Genomic DNA, 22069 nt, shown 5'->3' with positions numbered 1-22069 from the left:
TTGAGGTACATGCAAGTGATTTTATTTCCACATATAGTTCCTGCCTCCACTACATTGCTTGCCAGACTATTCCACTTCCTAACAACTCTGTGGCTGAAGAAATACTTCCTAACATCCCTTTGACTCATCTGAGTCTTCAGCTTCTGTGTGTGAGTGCACAGTTGTTTATATGTGCCCAGAAATAATGCTCCTCACTTCTATGTATCCATAATACTAATAAAATACCAATAATAATAATAGTAATTCTAATAATTATAATACTAGTGCCTCTAATACTAATACTCAGTTTCCACAAGTGTCTAATATTTGTGCTAGTGTGTGTGTGTGTGTGCATGTGTTTGATGGTGACCCTCACTAGCTTCTAACACTAATACTAATCCTAATACTTATAGTAAGTTTCTACAAGTGCCTAACACTTGTGCTAGTGTGTGTGTGTGTGTGTGTGTGATAAGATAAGATAAGATAAGATTTCGTTCGGATTTTTAACCCTGGAGGGTTAGCCACACAGGATAAACCAAGAAAGTCAGTGCATCATAAAGGACTGTCTAACTTATTTCCATTGGGGTCCTCAATCTTGTCCCCCAGGATGCAACCCACACCAGTCGACTAACACCCAGGTACCTATTTGCTGCTAGGTGAACAGGACAACAGGTGTAAGGAAACGTGTCGAAATCTTTCCACCCGCCGGGAATCAAACCCGGGCCCTCCGAGTGTGTGTGTGTGTGTGTGTGTGTGTGTGTGTGTGTGTGTATGTGTGTATGTTTGATGGTGACTCTCACTTGCTCCCCACCAACATTTCCTCAGGCACTCATCAATCCTATCTTCACCTTATCTATGTTGTTTCTACTCTATTCTGGTAATACCTAACAAGAGTGGGTGACCTGTAGCTTACAGTTTGCAGAGACCAGAATTCTGACACAACATGCAACCACAGTAGATGAGAGAAACTTGCACTGGCAGTGAGGTGGTGGGCAAGTTGCCAGTTGCTGCTTCTCCTTTGTTGTCGTTCGTGTGTGTGTGTTAGTTAGTTACCATTTGGTCCTAGGCACATGTCGATTAGACACTTGGCCTGTTGTATGCATGCATGTGTATGTATGTGTATGTGTGTGTGTGTGTGCACTAGGCCTGTTGTATGCATGCATGTGTATGTGTGTGTGTGTGTGTGTGTGTGTGTGTGTGTGTGTGTGTGTGTGTGTGTGTGTGTGTGTGTGTGTATGTGTGTATGTGTGTATATGTGTGTGTGTGTGTGTTAGTTACCATTTGGTCCTAGGCACATGTTGATTAGACACTAGGCCTGTTGTATGTGCATGCATGTGTATGTATGTATGTGTGTGTGTGTGTGTATGTGTGTGTGTATATGTGTACTCACCCAGTTGTACTCGCCTAGTTGTGGTTACAAAGGTCGAGTCATAGCACCTGGCCCTGCCTTTTCACTGGCCACTACTGGGTCACTCTCCCTGAACCATGAGCTTCATCATACCTCTGCTTAAAGCTATGTATGGATCCTGCCTCCACTACATCGCTTCCCAAACTATTCCACTTCCTGACTACTCTGTGACTGAAGTGTCATGTGGGGGGTTCAAAACGTGGATGGGGTAAGAACACTTATGTAGGCTGGTTAGTATGTATAATTATAATGGAAAGTATAGGAAGCACCATCAGCTGCCCTGCCTCTCTGCTCTCTATCTTAAGACTGACCCACCAGTGCCTAGGAGATACTGGTACTACTGAGAGCTCGGCAACGCTAACATATGTTGTCCCAACATACAGCTCATACAAACTACAGACGGCAGGCGTACGGCTTGGGCTGATTCCATACAATGTCAAAGTGCACAACAATTTAACATTATAACATACATAAGTAGAATATTGGAGTGGAAGCTTATGTAATTGGCTGTAATGAAACTTACTGTAATGAAACTGTAATGCATTACAAGGTATGATATAGCGCAACTCATCGAATGAGACTCAACATTGGGATTACACAATAGAAGTGATAAAAAAAAATTTGATCAATCGATCTGGATTCATGTGATCTACGGATTCTGAGAAACAAATATACACAAAGAAAGAAGTGTTTAACAGAAAGGCAGATTTGGTGCGCTCAAATCTAGACTGTTAAATCTCAGAATTCGGAGAGAATGTGAACACAAAAAAAAAAATTCTTGAATATTAATAAGTTGATACTGTAATTATTCATCTATATAGGTTATTTACATTTAACCCCAACTCTGCTAGGGTGAGATTGACATATGCAGAATGGGTGTCATCTCTGGGAGGATCAAACTCTGTTGCACTGGCTAACTCATGCCGTATTTGAGGCAAATCTGAATTGGTAGTTACAAATGATACTTGAGGATTTCTCAATACCTGTCGTGTACGTAGGGAATAAAGACATTCAGGTTGATCATCTGACTGAGTATTAGAGGTAGAGAGTACAGGATCAGGGTGATTGTCAGAGTCTGTCACAGATAAAACACCTCAATTACTGGGAGCGCTTGAGGTTCCTGAACCTGTATTCCCTGGAACGCAGGCGGGAGAGATACATGATTATATACACCTGGAAAATCCTAGAGGGACTAGTACCGAACTTGCACACGAAAATCACTCACTACGAAAGCAAAAGACTTGGCAGACGATGCAACATCCCCCCAATGAAAAGCAGGGGTGTCACTAGCACGTTAAGAGACCATACAATAAGTGTCAGGGGCATGAGACTGTTCAACTGCCTCCCAGCATACATAAGGGGGATTACCAACAGACTCCTGGCAGTCTTCAAGCTGGCACTGGACAAGCACCTAAAGTCGGTTCCTGATCAGCCGGGTTGTGGCTCGTACGTTGGTTTGCGTGCAGCCAGCAGTAACAGCCTGGTTGATCAGGCTCTGATCCACCAGGAGGCCTGGTCACAGACCGGGCCGCGGGGGCGTTGACTCCCGGAACTCTCTCCAGGTAAACTCCAGGTTAGTCTGGGTTGGAACATCATCATCACATGCTAACTTCATATGATCTAAATGTGATTCTTTATACTGACCAGTACTAATTTCTCTAACCTTATACATATTACCAGTGATATGTTCAACTACTCGATAAGGACCAACAGACTTTTGATCAAGCTTAGGCACTGCAGACGTTTTGTTAAAGTTAGTCAGCATAACTCTCGAACCTACTTTGATTTTGGACGGCTTTGCTCGAGTGCTTGCGACTCTTGTAAATTCTGCTGTTGATTTATGAAGTGTTTCACGGATTCTTCTAAAGACGCTTTGAGCTAGGCTGGTACGAGTTGCTATAAAATCATCAGGGTTGTAATTTGGTTTCGGGTTAGAATATAACAACTCATAAGGCAAACGTTTATCTACACCGTACAATGCATAATGTGGAGTGTCACCTATGGAAACATTGTAAGCAGAATTTATAGTACACTGCACATCAGGTATAACTTCATCCCAAGTTTCACTGTTGGGATTGATAGTGGCTCTCAAAACATCAAGTACTTTCTTACTGGTTCGTTCTGCTAACCCATTGCTGGCAGGATGATAAGGAACAATGGTGGATTTAGAGATCTTGTACAAGGTGCACAAATTTTCGAAAATCTCATTACAGAATTCACCTCCATTAACTGTTACTAGGGACTTAGGGGTGGTATGCCTGCAGATAATACATTCCTTAAATGATTTAGCTACTGTCTCGGCAGTCTTATCTGCAATAGGAACTAACTCACAATATCTGGTGAAATGGTCTACCATAACACACAGATGTTTGTTGCCCTGGAGGGAACATTGGAAATTAGTTAACAAATCTAGTGCAACTCTTTCCCATGGTTTGCTAGTAGTTGGATACACTTGGATTGGATTAGGACCATTAGCATTTCCTTTAAAACCATACCCCCAGCCGGGATTGAACCCGCGGTCATAGAGTCTCAAAACTCCAGCCCATCGCGTTAGCCACTAGACCAGCTAGCCACATAAGATTCATCCAACTAGGTATATTTCTACACCATAGGAAGGTTAGCACAGGCACCACTGTGACCACAAATGCAAGTTTTTACAGACGAATCTCCAGCTAGCGTGGCCGTGACGAACTCTAGCTCAAGTCCCTTCACTGCCGTCAACATGACTCAAGAAATCGTAATGACACGATTGCAAACAAACCATAGCCCCGGCCGGGATTGAACCCACGGTCATAGAGTCTCAAAACTCCAGCCCGTCGCGTTAGCCACTAGACCAGCTAGCCACATAAGATTCATCCAACTAGGTATATTTCTACACCATAGGAAGGTTAGCACAGGCACCACTGTGACCACTGTTGACGGCAGTGAAGGGACTTGAGCTAGAGTTTGTCACGGCCACGCTAGCTGGAGATTCGTCTGTAAAAAACTTGCATTTGTGGTCACAGTGGTGCCTGTGCTAACCTTCCTATGGTGTAGAAATATACCTAGTTGGATGAATCTTATGTGGCTAGCTGGTCTAGTGGCTAACGCGACGGGCTGGAGTTTTGAGACTCTATGACCGCGGGTTCAATCCCGGCCGGGGGTATGGTTTGTTTGCAATCGTGTCATTACGATTTCTTGAGTCAGCATTACCTTTATGTTGCATGCAGACACTACATTTCTTAACATACTCAGAAATATCAGTTGCCATACGAGGCCAAAAGTATTTCAATCTGGCTTGTTTTACTGAATGATCCATACCAGGGTGTGCAACACCTGGTACATCGTGAACTAGCTGTAAGGCTACATTCACTAGTGACTGTGGAATTACTAACTGGTATACTCTTCTGCTAGGAGTACCCAACTCGGATGTTCGATACAGTAATTCTTGGTTCATGACAAAGTCACTGATGGGTGCTGGTGGCTTCACAGTCAGAATAAGATCTTCCTAGAGCAGGAATCGAATAACACCAGACCACATGGGATCTGCTTGTTGAGCATTCTTTACATCCTTGGCAGTAAATGGAGGGTCTGCAGTTACTATACTAACATGTCACGATAAAGTATCTGCGACTACATTTGACTTGCCAGGTAAGTGTTCAAAGGTAGGATTGAACTCTTGGATAGTCAAGGTCCATCTGGCTAACCTTCCAGTAGGTCGTTTGTTCTGGAATAAAGGTATCAGTGGAGCATGGTCTCTCAAGACATGAACAGGGTACTGATAAATAATGTCTCAAAAGTGCTTTAAAGACCATACTATTGCTAAAGCTTCTTGCTCAGTTACTGTATAATTACATTCAGCCTTCGTAAGGACTCGGCTAGCAGATGCAACTGCCTTGTACTTGCCATCAGTCTTCTGAGCTAGTACGGCACCTATGCCAATAGAACTAGCATCAGTTGTAAGAAAGAAGGGCTTAGAAAAATCTGGAAATTTCAAAATTGGAGCAGATGTTAGCTTTTCTTTTAGAGTTTGGAATGCTCTTTCTTGACAGAAGGTCCAGACGAAAGGAGCATCTTTCTTAAGCAACTCAGAGGAGCAGCTATGGAAGAAAAATTGGCAATGAAAGATCTATAAAAACCTGCTAAGCCCACAAAGGATCTTACGGCATCAGCAGTTTTGGGAGTTGGAAAATTTAGTACTGCAGTTACTTTACTTTGGTCAGTCATAACCCCTCTAGGAGTGACTATGTGACCAAGAAACTTAATTTCTGATCTGAAAAATTGACATTTAGACAGTTTGATCTTTAAATTGGCTTCTTCAAGCTTACCAAGTACTACATCAAGTCTTTTCAAGTGTGTATCCACGTCTTTAGACATGATGATTATGTCATCTAAGTACACCATAAGTGCATTACCTATGAGACCTCTAAAGATATTAGTCATGAGCCTTGAGAACATGATAGGGGAGGATCATAATCCAAAGGCCATATGGAGGAAGTGATAATGACTTGTAGGAGTGGAGAATGCAGTTAGCTCTTGGCTGTCCTCGTGAAGAGGGACTTGCCAAAACCCTTGTAACAAGTCCAGGGTTGAAAAGACTTTGTTATCTCCGATGTTACGTAAAAGATCACCCTCACCCAGTACAGGAAGTGGAAACGATCTGGAATAGTTTTCACATTTAACTTCCTAAAGTCAATCACTGGGCACCAAGTACCATCCTTCCATCCTTCTTAGGTACTAGGATCAAGGGCGCATTCCAAGGTGAATTGCTAGGTGCAATAACTCCATCATCAAGCATTTGATTGATCAATTCTTCTGTGACAGCAACTTGTGAATGAGGCATTCTGTACACAGGTATATAGATAGGTCTAGTACTAGGTTCAAGTGGGATACGATGGGACAATAAGTTCATTATGCCCATCTTCTCATCTGCTTTACGACGTTTGTTCAACAGAGTCAACAAACGCTTGACCTCATCTGGGAAGTCAGTGGGAGCTAAGTCTTTCTCCTCAACTGGTGGAATGGATTGACCCAGTGAAGTGGATGAGGTCTCCCCAGTAGAAATAGCACCGACCCACTGGTCAGGTGACAACTCATCCTCTACCTGAACAGGGTAAGGATAGTGAGCAAGGTCAACAAGATTGGTATTTGCTCTGAGACGAACACTGACCAGAAGTGTTAGCGAGGAAGAAATGGATCTTACTATCTCTTACAACATGTAAGGATGGCTCAACAAATAAACCCTTTACTTTGCAGGAATCACTGTCAACTAGGATGTTATCACCATCTGGAACACTAGGAACAACAACAGACACTCTAGTTAGGGCACTAGCCACAACAGAAATGTCTTTCTGCAGACGGCATGTGACATCAACAAGAGATGGCATTACTAGTTGCAAGTAATCATTTTCCGACAAGGCGCCCCCTGTGGAGAAACTACTACTTGAACTAGCAGACATTGCAGGGATAGGCTCAGCACTCAAGGTAGTCAGAGTGTCCTCGGACACTTGAGGTAACTGGACACTATCTTGCAAGCCTGAAGTTGCAGGTGGAACACAGACAGGAGTGACAGGATCACCAGTGCCTGACCGCTTGGGTACACTACTGGAAAATGCACTGGCTTGTAAGGATTTAATCCAAACGTCATACTCTGCGGCAGTATGGCAGATCTCGGATCCAGCTGGTAACCCCAAAATGGTACGATCAAGTCATCAATTTGGGCATGCCTTCGATAAGGGTCGAGCACAATGCGTAAGTCTCGCATGGAAGCAAATCCCAGTAGATCACCAGGGAAAGTAATCTGGTTGACAACAAGGAAGGAAGCAGTAAAGTCTCTACCTTGGATAGAAAAGGTGAGGGAAGTCCGACCTCGGACATGCAGGTGAGAACCAGCTACCCCACTAAGGGAGGACACATGAGTCAGTTCTGCGAGAAGGACATGTCATAACTGCTTATCCCTAAACAAATTAGACCTGATAATATTGACTTGCACACCAGAGTCCATGAACAAATGAACGGGTGCATTATGAACAGATGCTTGCACTATAGGGCCTATGGTTGCATTGGAAGTTATGTGCAAACAAAAAGGTGGATTGTCATCAGAAAAGATTTGTTCCATTTCATCCCCAAAATCATCTATGTCAGAGACGTGTGAAGCAACATCATCAGCAGGATTGCCATTCTCGAGACTGTTTAAGGCTTCAAAGGAATTGTGAACAGGGATGGTGTACTCATTATTACCTACTGTCACCATGGGATGGTTTGACTGGGGTGCTCGAATTCCCCCGAATTGGAAGAAGGAGCCTGGTTCTAGTTAGTCTGAGAACCACGACGTCTGTTTCCTCTCCTGGTTCTGTGGTTGGAACGGCCACGGAAAGATCTAGAGTACTGAAGGTTGTAGAGAGCATTGCACTCAGATGTGTCATGTCCATGTATTCTACGATAAGTACAGTAGGGAAGATCTGACTGGTACTCATAATCAGTACGACGCCTCTTAGGGTGGCTATCAGGACAATTAATTGCAATATGGCCATGGAAACCACAGTTGTAACAAGTCCGCTGACTATGGTTACTGAATGTACTATGAATACTACGAGGTTTATAATGACTCTTTACACTGGTCCTTGGTGATCGCTGCGATGGTTGACGACCACGATTTGTCACTGTGACGCAAACAAGAGGTGGTGCAGACTGAGGCATAGGTGTGAAATTACTTTTGATACACGGGAAAGTACCCTGGGGGCACAAGGAACATACATGATTTAGGGCTGTAAGTGGTTCCATCATCACAGTTGGAGGATTAGCCTCATAAGCACACAAGGAAGCAGGTGGCATTAGTTCTTTGATTGCTCCAAAAGCTGCTATTTTAGCAAACAATGCTGTGGATCATTTATCCTCGTCAGGAACAAAAGCTGAGGACTGGACAGCATTGATAAGTTATGATAAAAGTTTATCTAATCTAACAGCAAATGCACTCAATGATTCATTAGTCATGGGTGTAGCATTCACGAGTTCCCTAAGAACGACATATGGATCAGCTGTTTTTACTGGTACAAGGAAAGAATGAATCAGTTCCTCATATTGTGACCACTTAGTAAGATTCCTGAAATCTCGCATTTCAAGGAGATCAACAATGTGAACAGCAGCAGGGGACCGATGAAGAGCTTCTTTTGCAAGTCTGATAAAACTTTCCTCTGAAGGAGGACTGTCAACTAGAGCATTAACACGAGAATGAATGGCAGTAAACCATGCTTCAAGACTATGTACATGGCCATTGAATAAAGATAACGCATCAAGGGAATCACGAGTAAAACTATAGTGTTTCAGTGTCTGGGTCGGTCTGTCAGTCGATAAGGAACTATGAGGACTGATGACAGGAGCAGCAGTAGCCTGAGAGGTCTGAGTGTCGCCATTCACTAAGCATCTCTAAACGGAAAATACTGAAGTCTGAAAGTGGTAGACAGCGCTGATGGGTGATGAGGGGAAGACGTGGTCCTGTGGGCTGGTGATGATTCCTCCTACACTCACACTGTTGTTGTGAAGAAATGCGCTTTCTAGGTGAACTCACATAACTGGTTTTATCGTTGGCGCACAGCTGCAATCTGACCAATTATGTGAGCCAAAACAGTACTAGGACCCGGTACAAGGGTGGAAAAACCCACAGGTAAATGAGGTGGGGAGTGGGTGGCAGGTGGGTGAAGGGAGCGTGACTCAACTCGCTGGTGCTCACTGGCGCACAGTCTCACCACTCACAAGAAAACTCCAGGTGGCTTAACTAAGCCACAATATGCCACAGGGATGGTGAAGACCACTCTTACCAGCATCCAACTGGGAGCACAAAGCGATGTATGAGACAATACTTCAGATGAACCTGCGTGGCTTACTTCTCTCTCTCAGCTGGGTTAGGAAGCTGGGTTGTCATGCTGGCTTAACCCACGACAATAGCTGACTCGAAGACGTGTAACAATGCACACAGCATGAAGGAGCAGGTGGATGACAGGAGACAGGCTGGATGATGGGCTGAGGCAGGCTGACTGGCGCTCACTCCCACACTCTGGCTCACTGGCTGGCTTAATTGCAAAATCCGGATCAACCCCTTGGAGATTGAAGCAATTAGCACACGAACTAAGCCAGGAAGCTTGAAAGATGGCTGCACTGGTTTTTAAGCTGGAGCGGCCAGTTGAGGCTGGCAGAAGTGACCTCTGACATGCCGGCATCCCACAACAATCTTCTAACATCTGAAATGCCCATAAATCCATGCCCACACCGCTGTCACCCATTGTCATGTGGGGATTCGAAACGTGGATGGGGTAAGAACACTCACGTAGGTTGGTTAGTACGTATAATTATAACGGAAAGTATGGGAAGCACCATCAGCCGCCCTGCCTCTCTGCTCTCTATCTTAAGACTGACCCACCAGTGCCTAGGGGGTACTGGTACTAATGAGAGAAGAAATACTTCTTAACATCCTTGTGATTCATCTGCGTCTTCAGCTTCCAACTGTGCCCCCTTGTTGCTGTGTCCCATCTCTGGAACATTCTGTCTCTGTCCACCTTATCAATTCCCCTCATTTATTTTATATGTCATTATCATGTCCCCCTTATCTCTCCTGTCCTTCAGTGTCGTCATGTCAATTTCCCTTAGCCTCTTCTCATTGGACATACCCCTTAGCTCTGGGACTAGTCTTGTTGCATACCTTAGCATTTTCTCTAGTTTCTTTACATGCTTGGCTAGATGTGGGTTTCAAACTGGTGCCACATACTTCAATATGGGCTTAACATACACAGTGTATAGAGTCCTGAACGATTCCTTATTAAGATGGCAGAATGCTGTTCTTAGGTTTGCTAGGTGCCCATATGCTGTAGTAGTTATTTGGTTGATGTACACCTCAGGAGATGTGCCTGGTGTTATACTCATCCCAAGATCTTTTTCCTTGAGTGAGGTTTGTAGTCTCTGGCCCCATAGACTGTACTCCATTTGCAGTCTTCTTTGCCCTTCCCCAGTCTTCATGACTTTGCACTTGGTGGGGTTAAACTCCAGGAGCCAATTCCTGGACCAGGCCTGCAGCTTGTCCAAATCCCTCTGTAGTTCTTCCTGGTCCTCTTCCGATTGAATTCTTTTCATCAACTTCACATCATCTGCAAACAGGGACACTTCGGAGTCTATTCCTTCTGTCATGTCGTTCACAAATACCAGAAACAGCACCAGTCCTAGGACTGACCCATGTGGAACCCCACTCGTCACTGGTGCCCAATATGACACCTCGCCGCATATCATGACTTGATGCTGTCTTCCTGACAAGTATTCCCTGATCCATTGTAGTGCCTTCCCTGTTATTCCTGCCTGGTCCTCCAGTTTTTGCACTAATCTCTTGTGTAGAACTGTGTCAAACGCCTTCTTACAGTCCAAGAAAATGCAATCTACCCATCCCTCTCTCTCTTGTCTTACTGCTGTCACCCTGTCATAGAACTCCAGTAGGTCTGAGACATAGGATTTCCCATCCCTGAAACCTTGTTGGCTGTTGTTGATAAGGTCATTTCTTTCTAGGTGTTTCACCACTCTTCTGATAATCTTCTCCATGACTTTGCATACTATACACGTCAGTGACACTGGTCTATAGTTTAGTGCTTCTTGTCTGTCTCCCTTTTTAAAAACTGGGACTACATTTGCTGTCTTCCATACCTCAGGTAATCTCCCTGTTTCGTTGGATGTATTGAATATTGTTGTTAGGGGTACACATAGCATCTTTGCACCCTCTCTCAGGACCCATGGAGAGATGTTATCTGGCCCCATCGCCTATGAAGTGTTTAGCTCGCCCAGATGCCTCTTCACTTCTTCCTCGGTTGTATGTATTGTGTCCAACACTTGGTGGTGTACCCCACCTCTACATCTTTCTGGAGTCCCTTCTGTCTCCTCTATGAACACTTCTTTGAATCTCATGTTGAGTTCCTCACATACTTTGCAGTCATTTCTTGTGTGTGTGTGTGTGTGTTAGTTACCATTTTGTCCTAGACACATGTTGATTAGATAGACACTTAGGCCTGTTGTATATGCATGAATACATGTGTATGTATGCATGTACTCACCTAGTTGAACTCACCTAGTTGAGGCTGCAGGGGTCGAATCCTAGCTCCTGGCTGTGTGTGTGTGTGTGTGTGTGTGTGTGTGTGTGTGTGTGTGTGTGTGTGTGTGTGTGTATGTGTGTGTGTGTGTGTGTGTGTGTGTGTGTGTGTGTGTGTGTGTGTGTGTGTGTGTGTGTGTGTGTGTGTCTGTGTGTGTGTGTGTGTGTGTGTGTGTGTGTGTGTGTGTGTGTGTGTGTGTGTGTGTGTGTGTGTTTGTAATGCATAAACATCCATCCCAGAAGCATACTTGACTGTTCATTAAATATGGAGGAGTGGCAGTATACATAAGAGTAAGAAGGAATGGTATTGCAGGGTACACGAGACATGTTGCCAGGAACTATGGTGCATCCTTCAGCCTGGGTCAAGTACAACATCAAGTGGCGGGGGTTGACCCTGCCGGTGCTGACCTGTGAGCCCCTGGGCCGCTTGGGTAACGTGATGGGAGAGTACGCCACCTTGTATGCTCTAGCACACATTTACAATGTGTCAGTTGTCATCCATCCTAAGATGAAGAACCAACTTCAAGACCATTTTCCCTACACCTCCTTGCCTGACCTGCCAGGTTAGTCCTCTACACCTGCCTGACCTGCCAGGTTAGTCCTCTACACCTGCCTGACCTGCCAGGTTAGTCCTCTACACCTGCCTGACCTGCCAGGTTAGTCCTCTACACCTGCCTGACCTGCCAGGTTAGTCCTCTACACCTGCCTGACCTGCCAGGTTAGTCCTCTACACCTGCCTGACCTGCCAGTTAGTCTTCTACACTTGCCTGACCTGCCAGGTTAGTCCTCTACAACTGCCTGACCTACCAGGTTAGTCCTCTACACCTGCCTGACTTGCCAGGTTGGTCCTCTACACCTGCCTGGCCTGCCAGGTTAGTCCTCTACATCTGTCCGATCTACCAGGTTAGTCCTCTACACCTATCTGACCTGCCAGGTTAGTCCTCTACACCTGCCTGACCTGCCAGATAAGTCCTCTACATCTGTCTGACCTACCAGGTTAGTCCTTTACACCTGCCTGGCCTGCCAGTTAGTTTTCTACACCTGCCTGACCTGCCAGGTTAGTCCTCTACACCTGCCTGACCTACCAGGTTAGTCTTCTACACCTGCCTGACCTGCCATGTTAGTCTTCTACCTGCCTGACCTACCAGGATAGTCCTCTACACCTGCCTCACCTGCCAGGTTAGTCCTCTACACCTGCCTGACCTGCCAGGTTAGTCCTCTACACCTGCCTGACCTGCCAGTTAGTCTTCTACACCTGCCTGACCTGCAAGGTTAGTCCTCTACACCTGTCTGACCTGCCAGATTAGTCTTCTACACCTGCCTGACCTGCCAGGTTAGTCCTGTACACCTGCCTGGCCTGCCAGTTAGTCTTCTACACCTGTCTGACCTGCCAGGTAAGTCCTCTACACCTGTCTGAACTTCCAGGTTAGTCTTCTACACCTGCCTGACCTACCAGGTTAGTCTTCTACCTGCCTGACCTACCAGGCTAGTCCTCTACACCTGCCTCACCTGCCAGGTTAGTCCTCTACACCTGCCTCACCTGCCAGTTAGTTTTCTACACCTGCCTGACCTGCAAGGTTAGTCCTCTACACCTGTCTGACCTGCCAGGTTAGTCCTTTACATCTACCTGGCCTGCCAGGTTAGTCCTCTATGCCTGTCTGACCTGCCAGGTTAGTCCTCTATGCCTGTCTGACCTGCCAGGTTAGTCCTCTATGCCTGTCTGACCTGCCAGGTTAGTCCTCTGCACCTGCTTAACCAGCCAGGTTAGTTCCCTAAAATACTGTAGTCTTTGGCATTAAACGTACTTTTTGAAGCAAATAAACTAGTACTGTATTACAAAACGTTATAAATAATCCTTTAAAATTATGTAGATCACTGTAAAATTGATTTTTATCACTGTATAAATGATATACGGTGGTCCATGGCCTGACGGCAAGGCTCTCGCTTCACACGCTGAGTGTCCGGGTTCGATTCCCGGCAAGGGTGAAAACATTGGGCGTGTTTCCTATCGCCTATTGTCCATGCTTGCCCATCAGTAAAATAGGTACCTGGGTGTTAGTCGACTGGTGTGGGACGCATCCTGGGACAAAATTGACCTAATTTGCCTGAAATGCTCAGATCACATCATGGTTGATCAGGCCCTGATCCACCATGAGGCCTGGTCACAGACCGGGCTGCGGGGGCGTTGACCCTCGGAACTCCAGGTAATAGAGGTTTAGACATGTATGTGTGGGGCCCCAGACCAACAAAATGTGATCAGTCACGAGGGAACCTTCACCAAATTCAACTTAAATAACACAAACCTAAAGTGGGACCAAGTAAACCAGGTCCTTAATGATATAAACTGGGAAGATAGACTAAGCACCACGGATCCAAACCTGTGTCTAGAACAAATTAACTCCATGGCACTTGAGGTATGCTCAAGGCATATTCCTTTAAGGAAAAGGAAGAGAAGATATAAACTAGAAAGAGAAAGCTGCTCCCTATACAAGCGAAGACAAACAATAACAGAGCGGCTAAAAGAGGCAAATTTATCTGTAATACGAAGGGTAGACACTGGTCAAAGAAATAACAAACATCCAACTAAAGCTGAAGAAATCCTACAGGAATCAACAAACGAGGAAAGAACTAAAAGCTATAAATAAAATTAAAAGAAACCCAAAATGTTTCTTTTCTTATGCCAAATCAAAGTCGAGAACAACATCCAGTATTGAACCCCTATTTAAACAAGATGGGTTCTACACAGATGACAGCAAGGAAATGAGTGAGCTACTCAAGTCCCAGTATGACTCGGTTTTTAGCGAACCGCTAACGAGACTGAGAGTCGAAGATCTAAATGATTTTTTTTTATGAATGAGACACAGAATTTGGTAGACTCGAACCTATCTGATATTACCATGACGCCAAATGACTCTGCCCCAGGCCCAGACTCGTGGAACTCCGTGTTCATCAAGAACTGCAAGAAGCCTCTGTGGAGAGGGAGTATGGTCATAGGGGTCGTCCCACAGCTGTTAAAAACAACAGACATAGCCCCACTCCACAAAGGGGGTAGTAAAGCAATAGTAAAGAACTACGGACTGATAGCACTAACATCCCATATCATAAAAATCTTTGAAAGGGTTTTAAGAAGCAAGATCACCACCCATCTAGATACCCATCAGTTACACAACCCAGGGCAATATAGGTTTAGAGCACGTCGCTCCTGTCTGTCCCAACTACTGGACCACTATGACAATGTCCTGGATGCTCAAGAAGACAGACAAAATGCAGATGTAGTATACACAGACTTTGCAAAAGCCTTTGACAAGTGTGACCATAGTGTAATAGCGCACAAAATACATGATAAAGGAATAACAGGAAAAGTTGGTAGATGGATCTAGAATTTCCTGTGAAAAGCTCTGTTCCACAAGGCACAGTACTCACTCCCATCCTGTTCCTCATCCTCATATCTGACATAGACAGGGATGTAAGCCACAGCACAGTGTCTTCTTTTGCATGACAGTGTCCTCCATTGAGGACATTGCAAGACTCCAGGCGGACATCAACCAAATCTTTAAATGGGCCGCAGACAACAATGTGAAGTTCAGTGAAGTTCAATGTGAAGTTAAATTTCAATTACTTCGATATCGAAAACGTGAGGAAATTAAAACTTCATCAGAGTATAAAGCAAATTCCAACCCCACAATAAAGCAAAAAATTAATGTAAAGACCTGGGAGTGATAATATCAGAGGATCTCACCTTCAAAGACCACAACATTGTATCAATCGCATCTGCTAGAAAAATGACAGGATGGATAATGAGATCTTTCAAAACTAAGGGCGCCAAGCCCATGATGACACTCTTCAGGTCGCTTGTTCTATCTAGGCTGGAATATTGTTGCACATTAACAGCACCTTTCAAGGCAGGTGAAATTGCTGACCTAGAAAATGTACAGAGAACCTTCATGGCACACATAACTGCGAGAAAACACCTCAGTTACTCAACCTGTACTTCCTGGCATGCAGGCAGGAGAGATACATGATTATATACACCTGGAAAATCCTAGAGGGATTAGTACCAAACTTGCACACGAAAATCACTCCCTACGAAAGCAAAAGACTCGGCAGACGATGCAACATCCCCCAATAAAAAGCAGGGGCACCACGAGTACACTGAGAGACAGCACAGTAAGTGTCCGGGGCCCAAGACTGTTTAACTGCCTCCCAGCACACATAAAGGGAATTACCAATAGACCTCTGGCTGTCTTCAAGAAGGCACAGGACAAGCTTCTGAAGTCAGCAGCTGATCAGCCGGGTTGTGATTCATACGTAGGGTTGCATGTAGCCAATAATAGCAGCCTGGTTGATCAAGCCGTGATCCACCATGAGGTCCTGGTCACAGACCGAGCCGCGGGGGCATTGATCCCCGAAACCCTCTCCAGGTATACTCCTCGTATAGCAAGGAGCTTTCTATACAGTAGTATGTCATTAATGTCAGTTAAGCCTGTGTACCTTGTACATGTTTACCTGGAGAGTTTACCTGGAGAGACTTCTGGGGGTCAACGCCCCCGTGGCCCGGTCTGTGACCAGGCCTCTTGGTGGATCAGGGCCTGATCAACCAGGCTGTTACTGCTGGCCGCACAATCCAACGTACGAACCACAGCTCTGCTGGTCAGGTACCGACTTTAGGTGCCTGTCCAGTGCCTGCTTGAAGAGAGCGAGGAGTCTATCGGTAATCCCCCTTATGTATGCTGGGAGGCAGCTGAACAGTCTTGGGCCCCTGGCACTTATTGTGTTATCTCTTAACGTGCTAGTGTCACCCTTGCTTTTCATTGAGGGGATGTTGCATCGTCTGCCGAGTCTTTTGCTTAAGTAGGGAGTGATTTTTGTGTGCAAGTTTGGTACTAATCCCTCTAGGATTTTCCAGGTATCTCTCCTGCCTGCATTCCAAGGAGTACATGTTCAGGAACTTCAATCACTCCCAGTAACTGAGGTGTTTTATCTCAGTTATGCATGCAGTGAAGGTTCTCTGTATATTTTCTAGGTCAGTAATTTTACCTGCCTTGAAAGGTGCTGTTAGTGTGCAGCAATATTCCAGCCTAGATAGAACAAGCGACCTGAAGAGTGTCATCATGGACTTGGCATCCCTAGTTTTGAAGGTTCTCATTATCCATCCTGTCATTTTTCTAGCATCTGCGATTGATACAATGTTATGGTCCTTGAAGGTGAGATCCTCTGACGTTATCATCCCCAGGTCTTTGACATTTGTTTCTCACTCTATTGTGTGGATGGAATTTGTTTTATACTCTGATGAAGCTTTAATTTCCTCACATTTACCATATCGAAGTAATTGAAATTTCTCATCTTTGAACTTTATATTGTTTTCTGCAGCCCATTTAAAGATTTGGTTGATGTCCACCTGGAGCCTTGCAGTGTCTTCAATGGAGGACACTGTCGTGCACATTCGGGTGTCATCTGAAAAGGAAGACACGGCACTGTGGCTTATAGCCTGTTTATGTTCGATATGAGGATGAGGAACAAGATGGGAGCGAGTACTGTGTCTTGCGGAACAGAGCTTTTCACCATAGCCGCCTCAGACTTTACTCTGTTGACTTCTACTCTTTGTGTTCTATTTGTCAGGAAATTATAGATCCATCTACCAACTTTTCCTGTTATTCCTTTATCACGCATTTTGTGCGCTATTAAACCATGGTCACACTCGTCGAAGGCTTTTGCAAAGTCTATGTATATTACATCTGCATTCTGTTTGTCTTCTAGAGCATCCAGGACCTTGTCGTAGTGATCCAGTAGTTGGGACAGACAGGAGCGACCTGCTCTAAACCCATTCTGCCCTGGGTTGCGTAACTGATGGGTATCTAGATGGGTGGTGATCTTGCTTCTTAGGACCCTTTCAAAGATTTTTATGATATGGGACGTTAGCACTATCAGTCTGCAGTTCTTTGCTATTGCTCTACTGGCCTCTTTGTGGAGTGGGGCTATGTCTGTTGTTTTTAGTAACTGTGGGACGACCCCAGTGTCCATGCTCCCTCTCCATAGGATGGTAAAAGCTCGTGATAGGGGCTTCTTGCAGTTCTTGATGAACATGGAGTTCCATGAGTCTGGCCCTGGGGCAGAGTGCATGGGCATGTCATTTATCACCTGTTCGAAGCCATTTGGCGTCAGGTTAATATCAGACAGGTGTGTGTCTCCCAATTTCTGTCTATCCCTCATAAAAAATTAATTTAGATCTTCGACTCTTAGTCTGGTTAGCGGTTTGCTAAAAACCGAGTCATATTGGAACTTTAGTAGTTCACTCATTTCCTTGCTGTCATCTGTGTAGGACCCATCTGTTTAAGTAGGCGCCCAAAACTGGATGTTGTTCTCGACTTTGATTAGGCAAAAGAAAAGAAATATTTTGGGTTTCTTTCAATTTCATTTATGGCTTTTATTTCTTCCCTCGTTTCGTGACTCCTGTAAGATTCCTTTAGCTTAGTTCGATATTTGCTATAACATCACTTGCATGACTGATTTTGGCAAGACCCTCCAATCAGTCATAGCCAGTCACACAGATCAAATAACTTCCCTAAACACGAAGATCGATAATGCCGTCAAGGACTGGAAAATAAACATGGATACCCAATTGAACAATTATTTTGCTAACCAAGATGATAAGGCAGAGCAAGACAAGTTATCTGATGCAGTAGTAATTAACACTCCACTCTTTCCCAGCGAACTAAACCATTCCAACTGCAAAGATACAACTCTCCAGATCATACGTGACCACCTACATGTTAATGTACCAGTGTCGGAAATAAAAGAATCACGGTTACTAGGGAACCAAAGTAGAAAAAGTGTTATGCTCAGATTTCACACACAAGACAGGAAAAAATATCTAATAATTTCATCTATTAAAGCAAAAAAAAGATATATACATTAATGTCTCACAAGAAAACGACAGAACTTCCTGTACAGAGTGAGAAAACTAAAACGTGAGAATAATGATAAAATTCACCAGTGCTTTGTATATGATGAACAAATTCTAGTAAGAAAAACAAATGTAGGCCGTGTTTACTACATTACAAATGAAAATGAACTAGCAAACTTCCTTCATGATGCAAGCATTACAGAGTCTGACTGATATTAGTGTTTGTTATTATGTCATTATTGAACTAATCCCTGTACTATCACCTCCTAGATAGTATTTACTACCTCATTATCCCAGGTGTCCCACACAGTTCTTTGTGTGACCCAATTTGTGTTATCTTCCCTGATTTCCAATTCACAAATTATTATTTGTTAATAGGATACTTACTCTTTAATAATATCTGTATTACCATTTTCTTTCCTACTTAAGCACTGTTAAAATTCTCTTATAATCGTACCTAATTTTCTCTTTTCTCCCAAACTACAAATAACAAACTAGTGTATGTTCCTACTACACTACTGTGCAATTCCTTGAACCATCCCTCACTAGCTAGTATCAACTACCTCAAATAATATTCCTATAGTGATATTAATTGCTCAAACTTTATGCTATAAGGCTAATCCTACTCTCAGATTATTTTCATATCTTAGTGACTATATTGTGTGTGCAATTAGTGTATATTTCAATTACATTATTGTTCTAGGCCCTAAACTATCTTTTGCTAGCTACTACCATACCTCATATTATTTTTACTTTTTATAGTACAATAAATTGCTCAACTTATTATATATAACAAATCAGACCTTACTCCCAAATCAATATTACATCATAGTGACTATCTGTCAATTTAACTTTGTTTACCATTATTTAATTAAGTCCCTATATTATGATTGGTAGCAGAGCAGGATTTGCGCAGATTAACATTAAGATCGGCAACACTCTAATTGCCAGACATAATGAGGGCAAATTCGTAGGCCTATACCTCGACAACAACCTGAATTTCAGCACCCATATAAAACACATAACCAAAAAAGTATCCAAAACGGTTGGGATCCTCTCCAAGATACGATACTATGTGCCGCAAAATGCCCTTCTCACACTATACCACTCACTTATTTATCCATACCTCACCTATGCTATTTGTGCTTGTGGATCAACTGCAGCAACTCACCCAAAGCCAATAATAACCCAACAAAAAGCTGCAGTAAGAATAATCACTAAATCCCATCCCTGGCAACACCCCCCCCCCCCACTCTTCATAGATCTAAACTTACTCCCTGTTCAGTACATCCACACTTACTACTGTGCAATCTACATCTACAGAACCTTAAATTCCAATATTAACCTTGACCTAAAATGCTTTCTTGATAGTTGTGACAGAACCCACAGACATAACACCAGACACAAACATCTCTATGACATTCCCCATGTCCGACTAAACCTTTACAAAAATTTAATGTGTATCAAAGGCCCTAAAATCTGGAACACCCTCCCTGAATACTCTAGAACTGCAGACACATTCATCACCTTCAAAACTACCATTAGAAAACATCTTATCTCCCTGATACACCCTGTCAACTAATTACATGAATACCACCTGGTGGTTCACACTTACACTCACTCACCCACTTGACCATAAACACAGAAATATCAATCTTAATCTTAAAATAATGAATCCTGACTAGTCATAAGTTGGCCTGTGATACTCCAATACTGAAACTATGTATTGTGCAAAAACAAAAGCATTCACATTGCTAAACTCACAAACTAGTATTTAGTCACTTAGCCATAATACCAACTTACCTCATAATTTGTAATATTTTAAAATAAAGAATTAAACTAAGTCTGCCCAAAATGCCTAGCCATGCTAGGTGTTCTAGTGGCCCCCTCTGTAATTAGTATTTTAAAACATGTAAACCGCACAGTATCCAAATTCTGTAAACTCAGCATTGTAATCCTTATAGAGAATAAACTTGATTTGATTTGATTTGATTATATATTTTCTCCTTTATTTTAGCTTTATATAACAACCTTAGTTCATATATACACAATTGTTAAAATAATCAAGGTGCTATTCTCAGGTGCTAAAGTGTAATAAGTTCACTATTTTGCCATTATATTCCCTAGCTCATTTATTTGATTACCACTTTATTTGTTCACCACAAATTTTTTTAGTCCCTTTTATACTGTCTCCTATATTTTAGCTTTAAAGAGCTACCTTAGACCAAATTTTTACATTTGTTAAAATAATTCAGGTGCTATTTTATAGCTTTAGAATATTTACTTTGTCTTATACTTAATTCTAACTATAGATTCACTATAAATCTTATGATAACAAGTATTGATCCTGATACCAACCTCTTATTGAATGACTTAAATGAATCAAACAGTTACTGTAATTACTACACAGCAGAACAATCAAAGGCACTTCTCAGAGTCAACAACAAGATAACTGTCTTTAACTACAATATCAGATCTTTAAGCAAGCATTACGATGACCTGATAGCATTACTAAATTTCCTGCATGCCAGTATATCCATCATTACTCTCACCGAAACCTGGCTAAAGCCTGACACTACAGATGTCTATGCCATTCCTGGTTACACAGCCATACACAACTGTAGGCCAGATCAACAAGGGGGTGGCACAGCTATATACTACTCAGACCAACTAGAATGTATCAATAATATTTGCACAAGGGATGAACATGGGGAATATATAATAGCTAAATTCAAATCCAAATACCTACAAAAACCTCTCACAGTTATAAACATCTACAGAGTTCCACAGTCAAACATTAGCCATTTTAGTGAAAACCTAGGAAGTATGATAACTGATGCACACATGAACAAAGATCACTTACTACTCTCAGGTGACTTCAATATAAATCTCCTGCAAGACCAGGACCCACATGTTACTGAATTCACAAACACAATGAGTAACTGCATGTTGCTACCAGCAGTAACAAAACCTACAAGAGTTACAGAGACTAGTGTTTCCCTACTTGACCACATCTGGACCAACACCATATCCCCTTTAAAATCGGGCATAATCACAGATAATACCACAGACCACTACCCTACCTTCCTCATAACAAATCTTAGCAGATTACCCCAAGACACTACTAAAGTCACTTTCAGACTTCACAATGAGGCAGCCATTAATAACTTCACAGCAGCAGTGACAAACATTTAATGGCACACTGAGCTAGAAATCTATACAGATATTGACGAATGTATTAATAATTTTCTAAAACAGACCCAATACCTCTATAACAAGCACTACCCTAAAAAAACTAAACAGATGACAGCTAAGAGACTGAACAGTCCCTGGCTAACACCCAGCATCCTCAAATCCATAAATACAAAGCACCTATACTAAAAACAGTACAGAATGGGTCACAACCAGAGACCAAACAAAACGTTACTCGTCAATCCTAACCAGCCTGATAAGAATGGCTAAAAAATTGTATTATGAGAACAGATTATCCAACTTACGAGGTGATATAAAAAAAAACCTGGAAAACCCTATCAGAAATTCTAGGAACAAAAAAGATATCACGAAATAGCATAATTGAGTTAACAAAACCAGTTGAATCCCAACTCCCATCATCTGAAACAGCAAACAGACTCAATGATTTCTTCTCCACTATAGGAAAAAACCTTGCCAATAAAATCCC

The 22069-nt window shown here is 43.1% G+C and overlaps 1 protein-coding gene across 1 annotated transcript in view; it reads left to right on the top strand.

The window, feature by feature from the left end:
* Positions 1-22069, top strand: part of LOC128685558 (galactoside alpha-(1,2)-fucosyltransferase 1) — a 146485-nt gene that overhangs the window by 106594 nt on the left and 17822 nt on the right. Inside the window, exon 4 of the mRNA XM_070088130.1 lies at positions 11800-12049. Coding sequence (XP_069944231.1) covers positions 11800-12049 — 250 coding nt within the window. The remainder of the gene's footprint in view (positions 1-11799; positions 12050-22069) is intronic.

This window comes from Cherax quadricarinatus, chromosome 23, assembly GCF_038502225.1.
Source record: "Cherax quadricarinatus isolate ZL_2023a chromosome 23, ASM3850222v1, whole genome shotgun sequence".
In the NCBI taxonomy this organism is placed as follows: domain Eukaryota; kingdom Metazoa; phylum Arthropoda; class Malacostraca; order Decapoda; family Parastacidae; genus Cherax; species Cherax quadricarinatus.
Note: the sequence above shows the minus strand (reverse complement) of the source record. Positions and strands in the feature narration are given on the sequence as shown.